At 45.3% G+C, this 20187-nt stretch overlaps 1 protein-coding gene across 2 annotated transcripts in view; it reads right to left on the minus strand.

The window, feature by feature from the left end:
* Positions 1-725: 725 nt before the first annotated feature.
* Positions 726-20187, minus strand: part of LILRB2 (leukocyte immunoglobulin like receptor B2) — an 86098-nt gene continuing 66636 nt past the window's right edge. The window contains exons 4-8 of one of the 2 annotated variants that reach the window (XM_040432824.1): positions 11723-11989; positions 9682-9957; positions 8556-8740; positions 1632-1827; positions 726-781 (exon numbers count right to left, since the gene is read on the minus strand). In XM_040432824.1, the coding sequence (XP_040288758.1) occupies positions 1705-1827; positions 8556-8740; positions 9682-9957; positions 11723-11989 (851 nt within the window). In that variant the 3' untranslated portion in view covers positions 726-781; positions 1632-1704. Of the gene's footprint in view, positions 782-1631; positions 1831-8555; positions 8741-9681; positions 9958-11722; positions 11990-20187 lie in introns of both variants that reach the window. The other variant, XM_040432816.1, reaches the window with a different exon arrangement.

Below are 20187 nucleotides of genomic sequence, written 5' to 3' on the forward strand. Positions count from 1 at the left end.
CAAATCTCACAAACTGAAACCAACACGCCAGTGTGAAGGTAGCCCTAGCTATAATAGCCTGCCTACATTCAAGGCTCTGCTTGTGGCATTCATAGTGCGCCCTGCGCTAATAAATGGCAGGAAAAGTACAAGGCATATTGGTACATCAAAGACTTTTTCCAGGGTGCGGATGTCCACAGAGAGGGCTCTGAGTGCCACCTCTGGCACCCGTGCCATAGGTTCGCCACCACTGTCCTATACTCTAGCCAAGTCATGGAAATATATGTATAGTATGATATTTTGTAACGGTAAGAATACATTTCTTCTGGTTAGTACAGTATACTTTCTATTAGTACAGGAAATTATTTTCATCAATGGTCTGTAAATTCTGATAATCTGGAGTTGGGTTGGAAAGATAGTGATCTGGGCACCTAGGTATTAAAGGTCACGGTCCTCTTACCAAATGCTATAACCAGGTTTAGGTTAAAGAATTGTATTTGAGGAGCACTTACCACAAGCCCTCAACCACTGCCCTAATGCCCAGCGGTCAGTTTTCTCTACAAATGCATTAGAGGGGTTCTCCAGGACTACACAAAATGGCTACTTTCTCCCAAAAACAGCACCACACCTGTCCACAGAACGTGTGTGGTATTGCAGCTCAGATCCTTTGAAGTCAATGGGGTTGATGCTCTACTACCGAACACAACCTATGGACAGGTGTGGTGCTGTTTTTGGAAGAAAGCAGCCATCTTTTCGTAGTCCGGGAGAACCTCTTTAAGGTAGGATATTTGATAATCCAGCCCTAAGGCCTCTTTCACTCCGGATGCATTGCGGCAAACCCGCGCAAGTAGGTACCCAATTGCAGTCAGTTTTGACTGCGATTGCGTTCCGTTGTTCAGTTTTTATTGCGCGAGTGCAATGTGTTTTGCACGCGTGTGATAAAAAACTGAATGTGGTACCCAAACCCGAACTTCTTCACAGAAGTTCAGGTTTCGGTTCAAGGTTGTGTAGATTGTATTATTTTCCCTTATAACATGGTTATAAGGGAAAATAATAGCATTCTGAATACAGAATGCATAGTACAATAGGGCTGGAGGGGTTAAAAAAATATATATAATAATTTAACTCACCTTAATCCACTTGTTCGCGCAGCCGGTGTAACGTTACATTACCCTACTTTGTGAGATTTCCCTACCTCCTAACTTCCGGTCGCACCGGAAATGACGTGAGGAGGCGTGCCGGAGTTTTGACGATCTGCGCATGCGCAAAAGGACAGTTTAGGGAAAATCTCACAGCGGAGTTCAGCTGGACACCGGGACACTGCCCATGTTATAAGGGAAAATAATAAAGATCGGGTCCCCATCATGATCGTCTCCTAGCAACCGTGCGTGAAAATCACACCGCATCCGCACTTGCTTGTGGATGCTTGCGATTTTCACGCAGCCCCATTCACTTTTATGGGGCCTGCGTTGCGTGTAAAACGCACAATATAGAACATGCTGCGATTTTCACGTAACGCAAAAGTGATGTGTGAAAATCACCGCTCATGTGCACAGCCCCATAGAAATGAATGGGTCCGGATTCAGTGCGGGTGCAATGCCTTCACCTCACGCATTGCCCCCGCGCGGAAATCTCGCCCGTGTGAAAGAGGCCTAATCCGTTCCTGTTCTTGCTTAGTAAATACATTTACAATCACATAGAATAATTATTGTGTATCATCTCCTTCTACATGGATGTTTGCTGCTCCTCTTGCTCGTTCACTTTCTCTTTCACATCAGATACTGTTGTGGTTGGTGGAGTCGGGACCAAGCTTTTCTCCACTGAATCATTATTCTTCTCCTCCATAAGCTGCATAGAAAAAACAGAAAGCAAGAGTTAGAATGAGAATTGGACCAGGGAGTTCCTCTTTCATATGCCCATCTTTCACAATATTCCCAGGTTATGTAACTACCGTATGTCATATTATATAAATACATTGGGTGGAATTTCTGGTCAAACTTGCTTGAGTCTGCAGTGACATACCCTGTGCCAAATTTAGCAAATGTTTTACATTGTTATATTTGGCACATCTTTGAATCTAACACTTTTGTCTAGAAATGCTACGGCAGTTTTTTTACTTCTCTACTGGAGACATTTTGTGACTGGAACTTTTTTTTTAAAAAAGTCATAGTTAGGGTCCATTCAGACATCCGCATTTCCAGTCTGCGGCCCCGAACTTCCGGTCCGCGGCTCCGGAAAAAAATAGAACATGTTCTATTCTTGTCGGCAGCTGCGGACAATAGGCATTTCTATTGGGGTGCCGGCCCGATGTTTTGTGGATCTGCAATTTGCGGATCCGCAAAACACTGCGGACGTGTGAATGAACTCTAAAGGTAACGGCCATATGCCATTTGTGCCGTGGCTGGGCTGCGGCCGAGTACCATGTGACTTTACAGGCCACACCTGGATCTCATTAACTGATTGATAATTGAAACCAACCTGTTTAGTAATTATATTTCGGTCAAGCTAAAAAAAACTGGATTTAGTGGTTTCTTAGTTAAGTCTGGTTCAGGTTCCCTGCTGTGGTTTTGGAAGCCAAAACCAGGAGTGAATTCAAAAAAGAAAAGTTGTATCTGTCCTTTATACTTTCTCTCTTTTATGATCCACTCCTGATTTTGGTTAACCGTGTGGCTGTGCCCTAAAAGTTTCTTTAACTCATACCTGTTACCTTGTTATGTGACAGCACCTCCTATGAACCCCTGTATGTGTATAGAAATGTAGGGCTTTGCTGCCACCTAGTGACAAAACTGAATAGCTCTTTTGTATTATGTGAGGAGATTATGCAGTCAAATGACTCGATCAGCAGGTTACTAGATTAGTAGAGGGTTGTATAGCTCCTCATGATGGGGGAACTTAAGCTGTAAATGTTGGGGGTTTAGCACTATGGAACAAAAAAGATATGTGCTAGTGTATGATCCGCCAAGGAACCTGAGCTACAGGAACTGATAGAAAGGTGGCACTGTGGCAGATGAAGTGTGGCACAGTGGCAGGCTCTGTGGCTCCTGTAAATTCTGCTGATAGAGCTACAGGAGAATAGCAGAGGCCCTGAGGCAACAGCTTAGAGAAACACTATGGGGCAGCCAAGTAAAGAGAGCATGCGGCTGTACAAAACAATCTGGAGCTGCCATGTAATGCTGATGAGACTGAGCGACCACATGGTCAGGTTTCCTGATGCACCTTTAGTAGAAAATCAGGAGGGAATTAAGAAAAGGAGGAGAAGTCGTCTCTGTCCTTTATACTTTTATTCCTTTTATGATCCACTCCTGAATTTGGCTTCCAAAACTGCATTGGGAAACCTGCCCGTGTGGCCGTACCCTTACTGTATGTCCGTGTATAGAGCATCGATCCTATCACTGACCTCAGGCCTAATTACCTTCCTCCCAGGGGCGCAGCTATAGGGGAAGCAAGGGAAGCGCTACTTTGAGGCCCAGACCCACAAGGGGCCCCCTCAAGAGGAAGAGTAAAAGATTTTATTGCCCCCCAACAGTATTATACAATGACATTATATACAATGACACTGTAGGAAACAGTCAGAGCGGCTGCCAGGCCTTGTCTGAGAGAGTGATCTTGACTAGCCACAGGAGTGGGGGTTGCACGCGAGCTGGGGGTTGTGAAGAATTTGCTGAGGGAAGGCCCATTCAAAAACTTGCTGTGGGGCCCAGTCAGTTGTAGTTAGGCCACTGCTTCCACCCGTACTACGGACTAGGACTCCCCTGCTACATAGGTGGAACTGTTATGCGGATGGTTTAGTTATTAGGAAATGCAATTTTCCTAACTGCTAATTTATTGTAAGGGGGGGTTACTCCTCATGGTGCCATAGGCTTTGGTGCGCCAAAATTGTGCTGCCTAAATCTGGTCCCAGACTCCATGAAGGGTGAGGATGACAGCAGTCTGATAATGGAGATTGCTATCTTGAGGTTGTCTTGTCCTTGGCAGATGATCAAATTGTGCACAAAGAACCCCGAATTTCAAAGGTATTCCACTAATGATGAAACTTGAACTATGATTGTTGCTGAGGACACACCAGCATTGTAAATGTTAAGTTTATGCATGCTATTATAACAGCCCACATATATTACAAGCCATGTTAATATGCTATGTGTTATGTCATGTAATGTAATGTGAATTTAATTTGTGAGACACCTGTAGTGTACGGGAGCTGTAATGCCCGTCACTACAGAAGGGTCACTTGTTGTGCTGTCGTTTCCCCTTATTTATGGGGAGGTTGGTATGAGTCATCTTCATAATGTAATGCTATGTACTTCCCTGTTACTGTGAAATTTGCATGTGCAGGCCTGCTAGGGGTGTCATTCCAGCTCTAAGTCACTAGAGGGAGCTAGGGAGCCCTAGGTTATATAAGGCCCAGTCAGGGAAGGGAAAGTTAGTTTAGACCGTGTCTGAGAAAAGGCCAGGCCATGGGCCTGTGAGAGCAGAGCAGGCCTGGAGCCTGCAGACTAGGAAAGGGTATTGCAGTCCCTGTAACCGGGTTCCAGATCCAAGGAGAAGGTTCCCCTCCTGAGTCCATATTTGCAGAAGCAGGAACACCACGGTTAACCAGCCTGAGGACACTGAGAGCAGAGTCAAGTCTAGGAAAGCAAGAGGTACTAAAGACAGCAGAGGAGGTACTTGATATTTATAGACCCAAGGATATACGCCAGAGCTAGGGCATCGGGCCTTGGAGAATAGTTTCCATGTTGCAGGATCAGTCAGGAATAGAGTGCAAGCCGCCTGTACTGCAAGTCCTGTGTTTAACCCTCTGAAATCACCTTGCTACATATGGCCTGCAATAAATCTACCAAAACTGTCTTCAAAGGAACTGCGTTTCCAACTATGTCCGTGTATGACAACCACTGGAGAACAAGTAAAGCATAAGTTCTGTTTTATTATTACGTGGTTCCTCAATTATTCCTGCTATCAGCAAACGGTGTGCCACCGTCCAATTGGCACTGGCGTCATGAACCTTAAAGGGACCTTGCCCCCCAGGCAAATAAAACACCTGCAACATCCAGGGCACCTCACCCAACATCAGGCCTGGTCCCTAAGTACAGAGTGTGCCCCAGAGGACTTTTGTGCCAGCCTCTCCTTCACTGCTGTATGCCTGCCCAGGGTTTTCATACATAACTGTGAGTAACCCTCGCTTGCCATTGACCGTGACCTCACATTCGCAATACCCTGCAGGTCTGGCGTACCTCACACCAGCAAAGAAACCAGATATTATGTGCATGGCTTAGGAACGCTGTGTGAGTATTAAAGCATGGCAGGAGGTAGCCTGTGATAGCGTACCAACACTTTATGGGTCATATACCTTGGGTGTTGATGGGCATCGTGGTTGGAAGGCCTCGTTTGGGTGGTGAACTGCCCTGCGTGGTCTGTGTTATGGACTGTATATGGAAACCACATTGCTGGAAGTGGAAAGATTTAAAGGGTATATGTCATCGGATTTGTATCTATGAAACTAGCTGACCTGTTAAATGTGCGCTTGGCAGCTTAAGGCATCTGTGTTGATCCCATGTTCATATGTGTCTGCATTACTGAGAAAAATTATGTTTTCATATATGTGAAGGAGCATCTTGGAGCAATGGAGCTGTTATCATTACACCCAGAGGCTCTGCAATTGCTGCATCCTCTGCACTTTGATTGACAGGGCCAGGCAGTATAAACATTATCATGTCTGGCCCTGTCAAAGTGCAGAGGGCGCGGCAGTTGCAGTGAAGTCGGAGACTCTAGGTATAACGGAAATTCCCCCATTGCTCCTAGAGGATCATTTCCATGCATTGAAACATCATTTTTCTCAGGAACGTGGACACATATGAATATGGGACCAACACAGATGCACATGTAACACTGCTGACAGATGCCTTTTAACTGTATTGAACATGGCAAAAGGTGTGACTGAGCCTGGGCATAAGGGTAAAGGTAGCCTCCTAGCACATTTGCAGCGATCCCCTGAGCGGTTGGAGCAGAGGAATATGAATGGTAGTGGCCTTGATGATGATGTGTCATGTTGTGTACTCCCGCTCCTTGGGGTTGGTGCAGTAAAGGAGGAACACCCTATATTCCCTTGGACCAGTCCCTGTAGCAGTGGACTGCCTGCCTGATGGTAGTTCGGGGTTGACCATGGTATTAATGTTCATGTGGGTGAAGGCAGAGAAATGCAATGGCCATCGCGTGGTTCTGAGAGAGTCAACAATCGGAGTAGTAGATCTAACAGTTATCTGTACACGTTGCCAATTCCTCCCAGATATCCAGGCATGAGCTAGGCAGTTAATTGCAGCAATCTGGCAACTAAAATGTTATATTGATAAGCACAAGATAATGCACCTGGGGCGTAAAAACCCAAGAGCAGAATATAAAATCTGTGATACAGTCCTAACCTCAGTATCTGAGGAAAGGGATTTAGGGGTCATTATGTCAGAAGACTTAAAGGTAGGCAGACAATGTCATAGAGCAGCAGGAAATGCTAGCAGAATGCTTGGGTGTATGGGGAGAGGCATTACTAGTAGAAAGAGGGAGGTGCTCATGCCGCTCTACAGAGCACTAGTGAGACCTCACTTGGAGTATTGTGCTCAGTACTGGGGACCATATCTCCAGAAGGATATTGATACTTTGGAGAGAGTTCAGAGAAGAGCTACTAAACTGCTACATGGATTGCAGGATAGAACTTACCAGGAAAGATTAAAGGACCTTAACATGTATAGCTTGGAAGAAAGACGAGACAGAGGGGATATGATAGAAACTTTTAAATACATAAAGGGAATCAACAAGGTAAAAGAGGAGAGAATATTTAAAAGAAGAAAAACTGCTACAAGAAGACATAGTTTTAAATTAGAGGGGCAAAGGTTTAAAAGTAATATAAGGAAGTATTACTTTACTGAGAGAGTAGTGGATGCATGGAATAGCCTTCCTGCAGAAGTGGTAGCTGCAAATACAGTGAAGGAGTTTAAAGGGAACCTGTCACCGGGATTTTGTGTAAAGAGCTGAAGACATGGGTTGCTTGATCGCCGCTAGCACATCCACAATACCCAGTCCCCATAGCTCTGTGTGCTTTTATTGTGTAAAGAAACGATTTGATACATATGCAAATTAACCTGAGATGAGTCCTGTATGTGAGATGAGTCAGGGACAGGACTCTCTGGTTAATTTGCATATGTATCAAATGTTTTTTTTTACACAATAAAAGCACACAGAGCTATGGGGACTGGGTATTGCAGATGTGCTAGCGGCCATCTAGCAGCACATGTCCTCAGCTCTATACACAAAATCCCGGTGACAGGTTCCCCATAAGCATGCATGGGATAGGCATAAGTTCATCCTTCATATAAGATAGGGCCAGGGGCTATCCATAGTATTCAGTATATTGGGCAGACTAGATGGGCCAAATGGTTCTTATCTGCTGACACATTCTATGTTTCTATGTTTCTATAACCCTCTGGTTACTCATTCTCTTGCTAAAATCTCTGTTACTTGGATCTCTGACTAACAAATACAATCTGGCAATAGTGGAAGTAGTTTCCACTAGTCTGGGGTGGCATAGGGTGTTTTAGGTTGTTATCCCTCTGCAACAGCAGTGTCTGTATCGCTTTAAGCTGGGTTACTTTGCTGTCTCTCTCTCTCGCTGTAGCCATGCAAATCCTCCTCCTTTAGTTCTTGCTTGCGTGTATCTCCTGGAGCTCGTGGAGGTGACTGAGGCTCCAGGGCATGGAGCTGAAGTATATGGGAGGGGAGCACAAGGAAACCGCACCTTACCTCCTCCCTCTCTACAGTTACTCTGACTGGAATCCTCTGGAACCAGGGGGTGGAGCCAGCCCATACCCTGAGCTCCAGAGAGGGCTGGGCCAGGATTGTTAACACTGGCGTGCAGTAAATAGTATTAACATTAGAAACATTAAATAATAAAATAAATTTTACAGATACTCCTCAGTTCTGGGGTATTGCACATGCATCTATTGATCCATCCATCCATCCATCCATCATCATCATTTCACATTTCTCATCTCATATTTGTCATGCAATTAATCTGTCTGTTAGTGTTGAGTGAGTCGAAGTATCTGAAGTGGGCTTCAATCCGAATTTCAGGAAAAATGAAATTGACCACAAAGCGGAATTTCCTCGCACTTCGTGGTAACCGATAATGTCACCGTGCGCGTCCAGCGTGATCATGTGGTGAGGTCATCACGCTCACCGCAGATCCTTTGGCGGGTTTTCTTCAATCAAGATGAGAGGGGGCAGCCTGTCTGCGTTCAAGTGGTTGAGGTGAGCATAATTGATTTTAAACCCCGGATTAACCCCTGAGCACCTGAATGTGAGTCTCAGATGCCACGATCAGCTTTGAACGTGGCATTTGAGGGGTTAAATAATGGGGGGGGCGGAGTGATCGCCATTCCCCGTCGTTGAGCACAATGGAAAGCAATTCGTGACAAAGTAATTCGTAATGAATCTAATTTCTTGTCGAAGTTCAGCAAAGCTGACAAATCGACTTTTTTAAAACTTCGCTCATCTCTGTCAATCAAAGATAAAAATATTTACATGCATAATACCTGTGTATATTCAGAGTCAACCGCCAGTTTCTTCCGGGAGGCTGATAGTTCAGAAGGACGTGATTTACATTTGTCAGAAGTTTTGAAATGTTTCGCAAAAATAACAGTTAAGAGAATGAGGATTATTGCTGACAGAAGGAGCCGAAAAATATTTTTTATTGTATAGTCTTGAGTTCCTGAAGGCTCTAGAAATAGAAAATAAGAAAACAATCATCATCATTAATCAATTTAAAGTGGTTCAACTCTGAACTCGGACATAACCTCTTCTTCCCTCATTCAGAATGAACGAGTAGAGCAACGGAGCATTTTTTGCTCCGATTCTCCCCCCTTTGCCCTGCGCTGCATTGCGCAGGGCAAGGGCTTTTTCTTCACTACCAGTGACGTACTGGGCTTTCTCCCAGTATGCTAAGCAGAGGCTTCCGCCTAGCAGCGATCCCGGTGATGTCACCAGCACTAATAGGCAGTCTTTAGCACTGCCACAGCCTAGGACAGCGCTATATACCACCTAATAGTGCTGGTGATGTCACCAGGATCATTGCTAGGCCGAAGCCTCCGCCTAGCAGTGTGACAATGTAAACAAAACAAAACTGTGCGATGCAGCACAGGGCAAGGGAAAGCATCGGAGCACCTGGACACCCCCTTTAACAAAGTGAAACAATTTAGACCTTAAAAATGTCTATACCCTGGTGATTTAGTTTTATAAAAAATTCTACAACTATACAGGCATGTGTGAGAAAAGAAGACAAGAAACCATAGGTGTCCCGCTTTGATAGGGAGACACTATTTAATAAGAGTGGCGTTTCATATGTAAATCTTAGTCAAAAGTTTGTTGGAGTAAGATGCACAGAATTTATGAAGAGGCGTATCACTTTTAATATGTTCTGCACCCCTTTGGCCTGTCCTTGTGCAGTACCCTAGAGCAGGGGTATCTGCAAATAGTTTGTTATTTAATTTTCTGTAATGTTATGTCATGTATTGTTGTGCCATGTATTATACACATCCTAGTTGTGTATGGATGGCCCAGCCATAGCTATTAATCCTGGCATAGTCTTACAGGAAGCTGCATAGGACCCAGGATCCACCCCCAGCTCAGTCAGTCAGTTCTAGAAAGAGTTATTAAACCTACCTTTCCATATGACGGCTGCATCACTGAAGAAGGAATCTGCAAAGTCACTTCCCATCCGAATGCGATACATACAGTAATATCTCGGGTCAGACTGATTGGGGTACGGGACTATAAAATCGACTTGATTTTTATTGACAACTTTTATTTCATGTATGACATCTTTGCTTTCATTGAATAGCTGAAACCACATCTTTTTCTCTTTCTCTGGTGCCATGCAGCTGATCTTCAGCTCTACTTTTTGATTCTCCTCCAAAGTGATGGAAGGTTTGGGAAGAGCTGTGAAATATAACACATGGAGAACAGAAATGACATCATCAGATTGGAGGGTAAATATCCTAAACGATCATGCAAAAAGATGTGCAAATTGCAAACTCCTTTTACACCCTGTATGATAGTCCAAAGGTGCCCTCATAAGCTCTCCCAGCACCCCTTTCTGTCTCCGTGTCACAGAGCTTGCTCTGGTGATATACAGTCTGGGAAGTGTAGTCTTGACACCAGGCCCTTTACAGTCCTCTAGTCATCCTACAGCATCCTAAGAGCTCTGCTAAGCTGTTCGAGGTAAGTCTGTCAACAGGCATGTTGACTGTTCCCAATAACACTTAGCAGAATTGTGACTGCAGCTCTGGAGGCTGCAACTCAAGGTCAGTACAAGATAAGCCAATACGGAATGTAATAAACTAAAGCAATGCAATGGCATGTTACCTATAACATATAACACCATATAATAATATAAAACATCAAACATCTTGAGTGTTAGGTGTAATTAATAGAGCACACAAAGATGTGTATCGGAGGGGTGGGGGGGGGGGTTGATATTTCATACACTCTCTTCTGGCATATATTTCAGCTAGAATTTACACCAGTAATATTAAATGTGTTGGGTTGCAGGAGGCATGGAGTGTCCACAGGTCCGTATACGGATTTATAGCAACTCTTTGTTCAGTCCCATGTGGCACCACAGACAAATAAAAATAAAAAAAAGATCCATCAGAGCAGGCTTATATGGCTTTGGTATAGTAAAAGGACATCTGTCAACAGGTTTGTACCTGGCTGACCTGTTGCATGTGCTCTTGGAAGCTGAAGACATCTGTGTTGGTCCCATGTTCATATGTGCCCGCATTACTGAAAAAAATGAAGCTTTAATAAATGCAAATGAGCCTCTAGGAGCAATACAGGTGTTATCATTACACCAAGAGGCTCTTCTCTCTCTGCTTCTGCTCTGCCCTCTGCACTTTGATTGACAGGGCCAGGCAGTGTAAACATCATCACAACTGGCCCTGATTAGAGGGTGTGGCAGCTCCAGTGAGAGCAGAGACTCTAGGGGTAATGGCAAAGCCCCCATTGCTCCTAAAGTCTAATTTGCATATATTTAAACATCTCATTTTTCTCAGTAATGCAGGCACATATGAACATGGGATCAACACAGATACCTTCAGCTGCCAAGAGCACATGTAACAGGTCAGCCAGTTTCATAGGTACAAATCCACTGACAGATGCCCTTTAAAGAAATTATATACTGCTAGTCGACTGTTGTCAGAAGTGTCTCCCACCTGGCTCAATATTAGGCCCCATGCATACACCTGTATTTTTTGGACAACATCCAATCCACATTTTTTGCGGATCCATTCTTTTCAATGGGGCTTCAAAAGGTGTGGACAGCAAGCTGTGTGCTATCCGCATCTATTTGTGTGTCTCTCTATTTGTGTAAAGGAGAAGACCTGTCAATCTTACTGGCTGGAGCGGAGACACACTTTACCCAAACTGGCACATAACTCTGTCTACAACCCAATGCTAAGTTTTCCCTAACTTGTGGGAACACTAGAGTGTGACCTATCAAAAGTCATGGGGGGTCATTTACTAACTGATATACGCCAGTTTTCCCCGCTCACGACAGGTCTAATAAAGGGGGCATGACGTGGGCAGGGAAGGGGCCGGTCTTAATAAATGACCCCCCTCCCCCCCCAATAGTCCCTACAGCGTGGGCAGCCAGATCTTACAGACAGGTTCCCTTTAAGAGTTAGAAGTTAAAATAAATTCTTACCTTTAACATCAATCATCAGTGGAGAGCTGAAATCTGACAGGATCCCTAGCCTCCTGTACCTACAAGAATACTGTCCAGCATGCTCTTTACTTGCACCACGTATAACATAGGTGAATGGATTGTTATCACTTTCTTCTATTGGAGCATCACCCTTTAAAAGGGTAAAAATGATGTCTGGATATGGAGAAGAGCATATTATATTCATATTCTGTCCCGGCTGGACAATGCTCTTCGGCTCAGCAGTGATTGTTGGTGGGGGGTATCTGTCTGTATAAAGTCATGGAAACATTATAAGACATTATAGAATATATTATAGGATACATTGCTTTTTCTCATTTTTAATGTAAAAAGCTTAAAGGAGTTGTCTGACATTTAACTACAAAATGAATCACTTGGCAGAAAGTTTTCACCTTTTGAATGGCCTGCTCTTCCAGCTTTACAGCTCCTGACCCCGCCTTTTTGAGCCCCCCTCCGACTGGAATTCATGAAGTAATGTGACCCCTGCATCTAATCCCTGGCCTCAGCAGTCACATATCCTCTACAGTGATGTGCTGCTCTTGCACATGTAACCACTGAGGCAAGCAGAAATTTGCTGCTGTGGTCATGTGCTATGATCACTTCAGATCCAATGGGAACAATGGGGGTCGGGCCTTCCAACAGGAGAGGCTTTTTTGTTTTTGGTGGCCACACTCTTAAGGGATGACTGGCCATAGAACCTACCGAGAAATTTCCCGGTTGGTTGATACTGTCATATATCTTCTATATGAAAAAGAATCTTCATATAAAAGAGAGGATAAAAATAAATATAAAAATATATTATCCTTCAGGCGGACATAAAAAAACGCCTCTAAGTTCTTTTTATCAAGTATCTTAATTTGATTTGTGCAAGCAGTGAAACAAAGGAACAATTGTATATGCAAAAATATATAATCGTTTATTATAAAAACAAAGAATATAAAAACAATACAACTGCAAAACAAATGATGAAGTTACAACTAGAGTTGAGCGAACACCTGGATGTTCGGGTTCGAGAAGTTCGGCCGAACTTCCCGGAAATGTTCGGGTTCGGGATCCGAATCCGACCCGAACTTCGTCCCGAACCCGAACCCCATTGAAGTCAATGGGGACCCGAACTTTTGGGCACTAAAAAGGCTGTAAAACAGCCCAGGAAAGAGCTAGAGGGCTGCAAAAGGCAGCAAACAAATGTGGATAGGGAAATGAATTAAAATAAAAATGAAAAAAAATAAAAATTAACCAATATCAATTGGACAGAGATCCCATAGCAGAGAATCTGGCTTCACGTCAGCAGAGAATCAGTCTCTTCATGCCATAGCAAAGAATCTGGCTTCATGTCAGCAGAGAATCAGTCTCTTCATGCCATAGCAGAGAATCTGGCTTCATGTCAGCGCAGAATCTGTCTTCATGTCATAGCAGAGAATCAGGCTTCACGTCACCCACCACTGGAACAGGCCACTGTCACATATTTAGGCCCCGGCACCCAGACAGAGGAGAGAGGTCCCGTAACAGAGAATCTGGCCTTATGTCAGCACAGAATCTGTCTTCATGTCATAGCAGAGAATCAGGCTTCACGTCACCCACCACTGGAACAGGCCACTGTCACATATTTAGGCCCCGGCACCCAGACAGAGGAGAGAGGTCCCGTAACAGAGAATCTGGCCTTATGTCAGCGCAGAATCAGTCTTCATGTCATAGCAGAGAATCAGGCTTCACGTCACCCACCACTGGAACAGGCCACTGTCACATATTTAGGCCCCGGCACCCAGACAGAGGAGAGAGGTCCCGTAACAGAGAATCTGGCCTTATGTCAGCGCAGAATCTGTCTTCACATGTCATAGCAGAGAATCAGGCTTCACGTCACCCACCACTGGAACAGGCCACTGTCACATATTTAGGCCCAGGCAACCAGGCAGAGGAGAGAGGTCCCGTAACAGAGAATCTGGCCTTATGTCAGCACAGAATCTGTCTTCATGTGATAGCAGAGAATCAGGCTTCACGTCACCCACCACTGGAACAGGCCACTATCACACATTTAGGCCCCGGCACCCAGGCAGAGGAGAGGTTCATTCAACTTTGGGTTGCCCCGCAATATAATGGTAAAATAAAAATAGTATTGAATGAGGAAGTGCCCTGGAGTAGAATAATATATTGTTAAGGGGAGGTAGTTAATATCTAATCTGCACAAGGGATGGACAGGTCCTGTGGGATCCATGCCTGGTTCATTTTTATGAACGTCAGCTTGTCCACATTGGCTGTAGACAGGCGGCTGCGTTTGTCTGTAATGACGCCCCCTGCCGTGCTGAATACACGTTCAGACAAAACGCTGGCCGCCGGGCAGGCCAGCACCTCCAAGGCATAAAAGGCTAGCTCTGGCCACGTGGACAATTTGGAGACCCAGAAGTTGAATGGGGCCGAACCATCAGTCAGTACGTGGAGGGGTGTGCACAGGTACTGTTCCACCATGTTAGTGAAATGTTGCCTCCTGCTAACACGTTCCGTATCAGGTGGTGGTGCACTTAGCTGTGGCGTGGTGACAAAACTTTTCCACATCTCTGCCATGCTAACCCTGCCCTCAGAGGAGCTGGCCGTGACACAGCTGCGTTGGCGACCTCTTGCTCCTCCTCTGCCTTCGCCTTGGGCTTCCACTGGTTCCCCTGTGACATTTGGGAATGCTCTCAGTAGCGCGTCTACCAACGTGCGCTTGTACTCGCGCATCTTCCTATCACGCTCCAGTGTAGGAAGTAAGGTGGGCACATTGTCTTTGTACCGGGGATCCAGCAGGGTGGCAACCCAGTAGTCCGCACACGTTAAAATGTGGGCAACTCTGCTGTCGTTGCGCAGGCACTGCAGCATGTAGTCGCTCATGTGTGCCAGGCTGCCCAGAGGTAAGGACAAGCTGTCCTCTGTGGGAGGCGTATCGTCATCGTCCTGTGTTTCCCCCCAGCCACGCACCAATGATGGGCCCGAGCTGCTTTGGGTGCCACCCCGCTGTAAACATGCTTCATCCTCATCCTCCTCCACCTCCTCCTCATCCTCGTCCTCCTCGTCCTCCAGTAGTGGGCCCGGTCTGGCCACATTTGTACCTGGCCTCTGGTGTTGCAAAAAACCTCCCTCTAAGTCACTTCGAAGAGACTGGCCTGAAAGTGCTAAAAATGACCCCTCTTCCTCCTCTTCCTCCTGAGCCACCTCCTCTTCCATCATCGCCCTAAGTGTTTTCTCAAGGAGACATAGAAGTGGTATTGTAACGCTTATAACGGCGTCATCGCCACTGGCCATGTTGGTGGAGTACTCGAAACAGCGCAACAGGGCACATAGGTCTCGCATGGAGGCCCAGTCATTGGTGGTGAAGTGGGTCTGATCCGCAGTGCGACTGACCCGTGCGTGCTGCAGCTGAAACTCCACTATGGCCTGCTGCTGCTCGCACAGTCTGTCCAGCATATGCAAGGTGGAGTTCCACCTGGTGGGCACGTCGCATATGAGGCGGTGAGCGGGAAGGCCGAAGTTACGCTGTAGCGCAGACAGGCGAGCAGCGGCAGGGTGTGAACGCCGAAAGCGCGAACAGATGGCCCGCACTTTATGCAGCAGCTCTGACATGTCGGGGTAGTTGCGAATGAACTTCTGCACCACCAAATTCAGCACATGCGCCAGGCAAGGGATGTGCGTCAAACCGGCTAGTCCCAGAGCTGCAACGAGATTTCGCCCATTATCGCACACCACCAGGCCGGGCTTGAGGCTCACCGGCAGCAACCACTCGTTGGTCTGTTGTTCTATACCCCGCCACATCTCCTGTGCGGTGTGGGGCCTGTCCCCCAAACATATGAGTTTCAGAACGGCCTGCTGACGTTTACCCCTGGCTGTGCTGAAGTTGGTGGTGAAGGTGTGTGGCTGACTGGATGAGCAGGTGGAAGAAGAGGAGGAGGAAGCTGAGTAGGAGGAGGAGGAGACAGGAGGCAAAGAATGTTGCCCTTCGATCCTTGGCGGCGGAAGGACGTGCGCCAAACAGCTCTCCGCCTGGGGCCCAGCCGCCACTACATTTACCCAGTGTGCAGTTAGGGAGATATAGCGTCCCTGTCCGTGCTTACTGGTCCACGTATCTGTGGTTAGGTGGACCTTGCCACAGATGGCGTTGCGCAGTGCACACTTGATTTTATCCGACACTTGGTTGTGCAGGGAAGGCACGGCTCTCTTGGAGAAGTAGTGCCGGCTGGGAACAACATACTGTGGGACAGCAAGCGACATGAGCTGTTTGAAGCTGTGTGTGTCCACCAGCCTGAATGACAGCATTTCATAGGCCAGTAGTTTAGAAATGCTGGCATTCAGGGCCAGGGATCGAGGGTGGCTAGGTGGGAATTTATGCTTTCTCTAAAATGTTTGTGAGATGGAGAGCTGAACGCTGCCGTGTGACATGGTTGAGATGCTTGGTGACGCAGGTGGTGGTGTTGGTGGTACATCCCATGTTTGCTGGGCGGCAGGTGCCAACGTTCCTCCAGAGGCGGAGGAAGAGGCCGAGGCGGCGGCAGCAGCAGCAGAAGAGGCCGAGGCGGCGGCAGCAGCAGAAGAGGTAGCAGGGGGAGCCTGAGTGAGTTCCTTGTTTTTAAGGTGTTTACTCCACTGCAGTTCATGCTTTGCATGCAGGTGCCTGGTCATGCAGGTTGTGCTAAGGTTCAGAACGTTAATGCCTCGCTTCAGGCTCTGATGGCACAGCATGCAAACCACTCGGGTCTTGTCGTCAGCACATTGTTTGAAGAAGTGCCATGCCAGGGAACTCCTTGAAGCTGCCTTTGGGGTGCTCGGTCCCAGATGGCAGCGGTCAGTAGCAGGCGGAGTCTCTTGGCGGCGGGTGTTCTGATTTTGCCCACTGCTCCCTCTTTTGCTACGCTGTTGGCTCGGTCTCACCACTGCCTCTTCCTCCGAACTCTGAAAGTCAGTGGCACGACCTTCATTCCATGTGGGGTCTAGGACCTCATCGTCCCCTGCATCGTCTTCCACCCAGTCTTGACCCCTGACCTCCTGTTCAGTCTGCACACTGCAGAAAGACGCAGCAGTTGGCACCTGTGTTTCGTCATCATCAGAGACGTGCTGAGGTGGTATTCCCATGTCCTCATCATCAGGAAAAATAAGTGGTTGTGCGTTAGTGCATTCTATCTCTTCCACCCCTGGGGAAGGGCTAGGTGGATGCCCTTGGGAAACCCTGGCAGCAGAGTCTTCAAACAGCATAAGAGACTGCTGCATAACTTGAGGCTCAGACAGTTTCCCTGATATGCATGGGGGTGATGTGACAGACCGATAGGCTTGGTTTTCATGCGCGATCTGTGCGCTTTCTGCAGAAGACTGGGTGGGAGATAATGTGAACGTGCTGGATCCACTGTCGGCCACCCAATTGACTAATGCCTGTACCTGCTCAGGCCTTACCATCCTTAGAACGGCATTGGGCCCCACCAAATATCGCTGTAAATTCTGCTGGCTACTGGGACCTGAGGTAGTTGGTTCACTAGGACGTGTGGCTGTGGCAGAACGGCCACGTCCTCTCCCAGCACCAGAGGGTCCACTAACACCACCACGACCATGTCCACGTCCGCGTCCCTTATTAGATGTTTTCCTCATTGTTCCTGTTCACCACAATTTTGAGAATGGCAAATTTGGGAATAGTTTTTCAACCCAGAACAAAAAGTGTGCTTTTACGGTCACTACAAATAACTTGACCAGCTAAAACAGTACAGATTTGGTTGAATAGAAATGTCAGGTCTGTTTTTTTTTTGCGCTGTGTGACAGGTATAGGTTTAATCACAGAATTAGACTTGTATCTGCACGGTAGCGTGTGTGTTAAGTTTTTCTGAATGACACTATCAGCACCTTCAATGTAAGATATCCTTTTTGGGATAGATTTCAAGTAGGCCTCATATAGCAGAAACTAGTTATTTTGAGAATAGCAAATTTGGGAATAGTTTTTCTACCCAGAACAAAAAGTGTGCTTTTACGGTCACTACAAATAACTTGACCAGCTAAAACAGTACAAATTTGGTTGAATAGAAATGTCAGGTTTATTTTTTAGGCGCTGGGTGACAGGCTCAACTTGCCCCTGATGTAGTATATGGCCAAAAAATAACCACACTATTGATGGTTAAATGCACTTCGGTGACACAGGCTCAGCCTGCACCAGATGTACAGTAGTATATGGCCAAAAAATAACCAGACTGTTGATGGTTAAATGCACTTCGGTGACACAGGCTCAGCCTGCAGCTGATGTAGTATATGGCCAAAAAATAACCAGACTGTTAATGGTTAAATGCACTTCGGTGACACAGGCTCAGCCTGCAGCTGATGTAGTATATGGCCAAAAAATAACCAGACTGTTGATGGTTAAATGCACTTCGGTGACACAGGCTCAGCCTGCAGCTGATGTAGTATATGGCCAAAAAATAACCAGACTGTTGATGGTTAAATGCACTTCGGTGACACAGGCTCAGCCTGCAGCTGATGTAGGATATAGCACAAAATAACCACACTATTGATGGTTAAATACACTTGGTGATAGCTTGTGCTGGCGCACCACAAGCCACAAAATGGCCACCGATCACCCCAGAAAAAAGTGATCTAAAAACGCTCTGGGCAGCCTCAAAAAAGTGAGCAAGTCGATATTAGCACTTCAATGATCCACAGCTGCAGATCGATCACAGAATGAAGTCGGGTTCGCTCATCCCTAGTTACAACGTAACATCCAAAATGTACCACACGGTGGTGTTAACACACCCCTATCTGATCAGCACAGTATGATTTATTGATTTATGACAACCAGTGTCATACTTTTAACAAACGGACTCATATACCAAGAGAAACTTAGGATCCTCTGTTATCAAACAGGCTATAACAATAAAACACAGATTTACAGGAAAATAACTGTTATCCCTTGACTCTGTTTTCCTATGACCAATCAAAAATATATGATATTAATATGATAAAATATTCAGCTCGGCATTTAGACTAAGGAAAATAACTTTCTACGGATTTAGTCCTCTTTTTAAATAATGTCAGATCTTCCTTTAACAATATGCATCTTTGCTAAGAGAATAATCAGCATTATGGAGGCACCTAACACTATATATTCCCACAATATGGGAACTCTTGGCTATATACCGAGAGAAATATCTTATTAATATCATGAGTAGTAAACAAAATATACGTTACCGGGTCAAAGGTAGACAGAGTTCAGATGGGACCAGTTCTGAAGAACTTTCCTAGTAATCCAAAAAGAATAATCCAAGTTTCTTCTGGTAAAGTTTTTCTTTTTGATTGAATGAATGGATGGATCAATGGATATATGGATCTTTTCCTCTAGCTCTCTTTTTTCATGCTACTCCGCACACGAGTAATTATTCCCTCCCTTATCTAAGAATCATCCCCTTTAGATTAGGGATTCCCAATCAGGTAAGGTGTGTGTATTCGCATGCTAATAACATCATGACGTTATATCAACTCCTAATATGGTATAGAACAAATAATGAAATAATATAATGTTGTCCATCTGCCTCCAGATGGCACTGCGGTACTGTAGATGAACATCCCAACTTTTAAGCATTAAAATTAAATATCTAATAATATGTTCACAGGACCTCGTTGACCTTTCTTACTAAATCATTGAGGAAGGTCTTTTCCTGACACTTTAATTACCTATATCCTGGACTTGTTGGAGTTGACTGTCTTCTCCTATCTTTTTGAAATATAGGTTGACTTGATGAAAATTTTATATAGCGGCTTTGATGCTTGGCATCGGAACTTGTACATTTCACTTATCTACATTTATGAATAACTATTATTTTGAAATGGCATTTACTTTTCCCAGAAACCCAATTAACATAAACTTACTTGTTTCTGTACCTTCTACAATACCTTCTAAATGGTAAATACATGGTATGACATATATATAAATCGATACATTGTTACACATAGATAACACATTATATGAATTATTGATTAACATATGTTGTAAACTAAATATACCATGCAGAGATATATATATATAATATAATTATGAATATATAAATTGAACCTCATACAGCAGGTGTGCCTCAAGGATATGAACCCTTATCAAGTAACCTTGTTCCCACCAGACAGACATGTCTTAGGGAGTTGACTTACTCCTTAACAGATGGTCTCATATCTTTAGCAATAACTTTTAATACAATGTCCGTTTACGTTCACAATTATATATTTTTTATATAAACTGAACTTGCCATGAACTCATCTTGGCTTCCTCAGCCATATAACATAACTTTTGTTCAGGCTGATCTTATTCTTAAAGGCAATGAGATGAGCATTCATTTTGATTATAATGTCATTAGATAATATTGTATACGTATGAAAATGCACAACAATACCCAGGGGACCACCCAAAACCTCCTCATGGCTGCCAGCAGGGTACATAATGGCGGACTACCGCAGGACAATGA

Source organism: Bufo bufo, chromosome 1, assembly GCF_905171765.1.
Source record: "Bufo bufo chromosome 1, aBufBuf1.1, whole genome shotgun sequence".
Taxonomy (NCBI): Eukaryota; Metazoa; Chordata; class Amphibia; order Anura; family Bufonidae; genus Bufo; species Bufo bufo.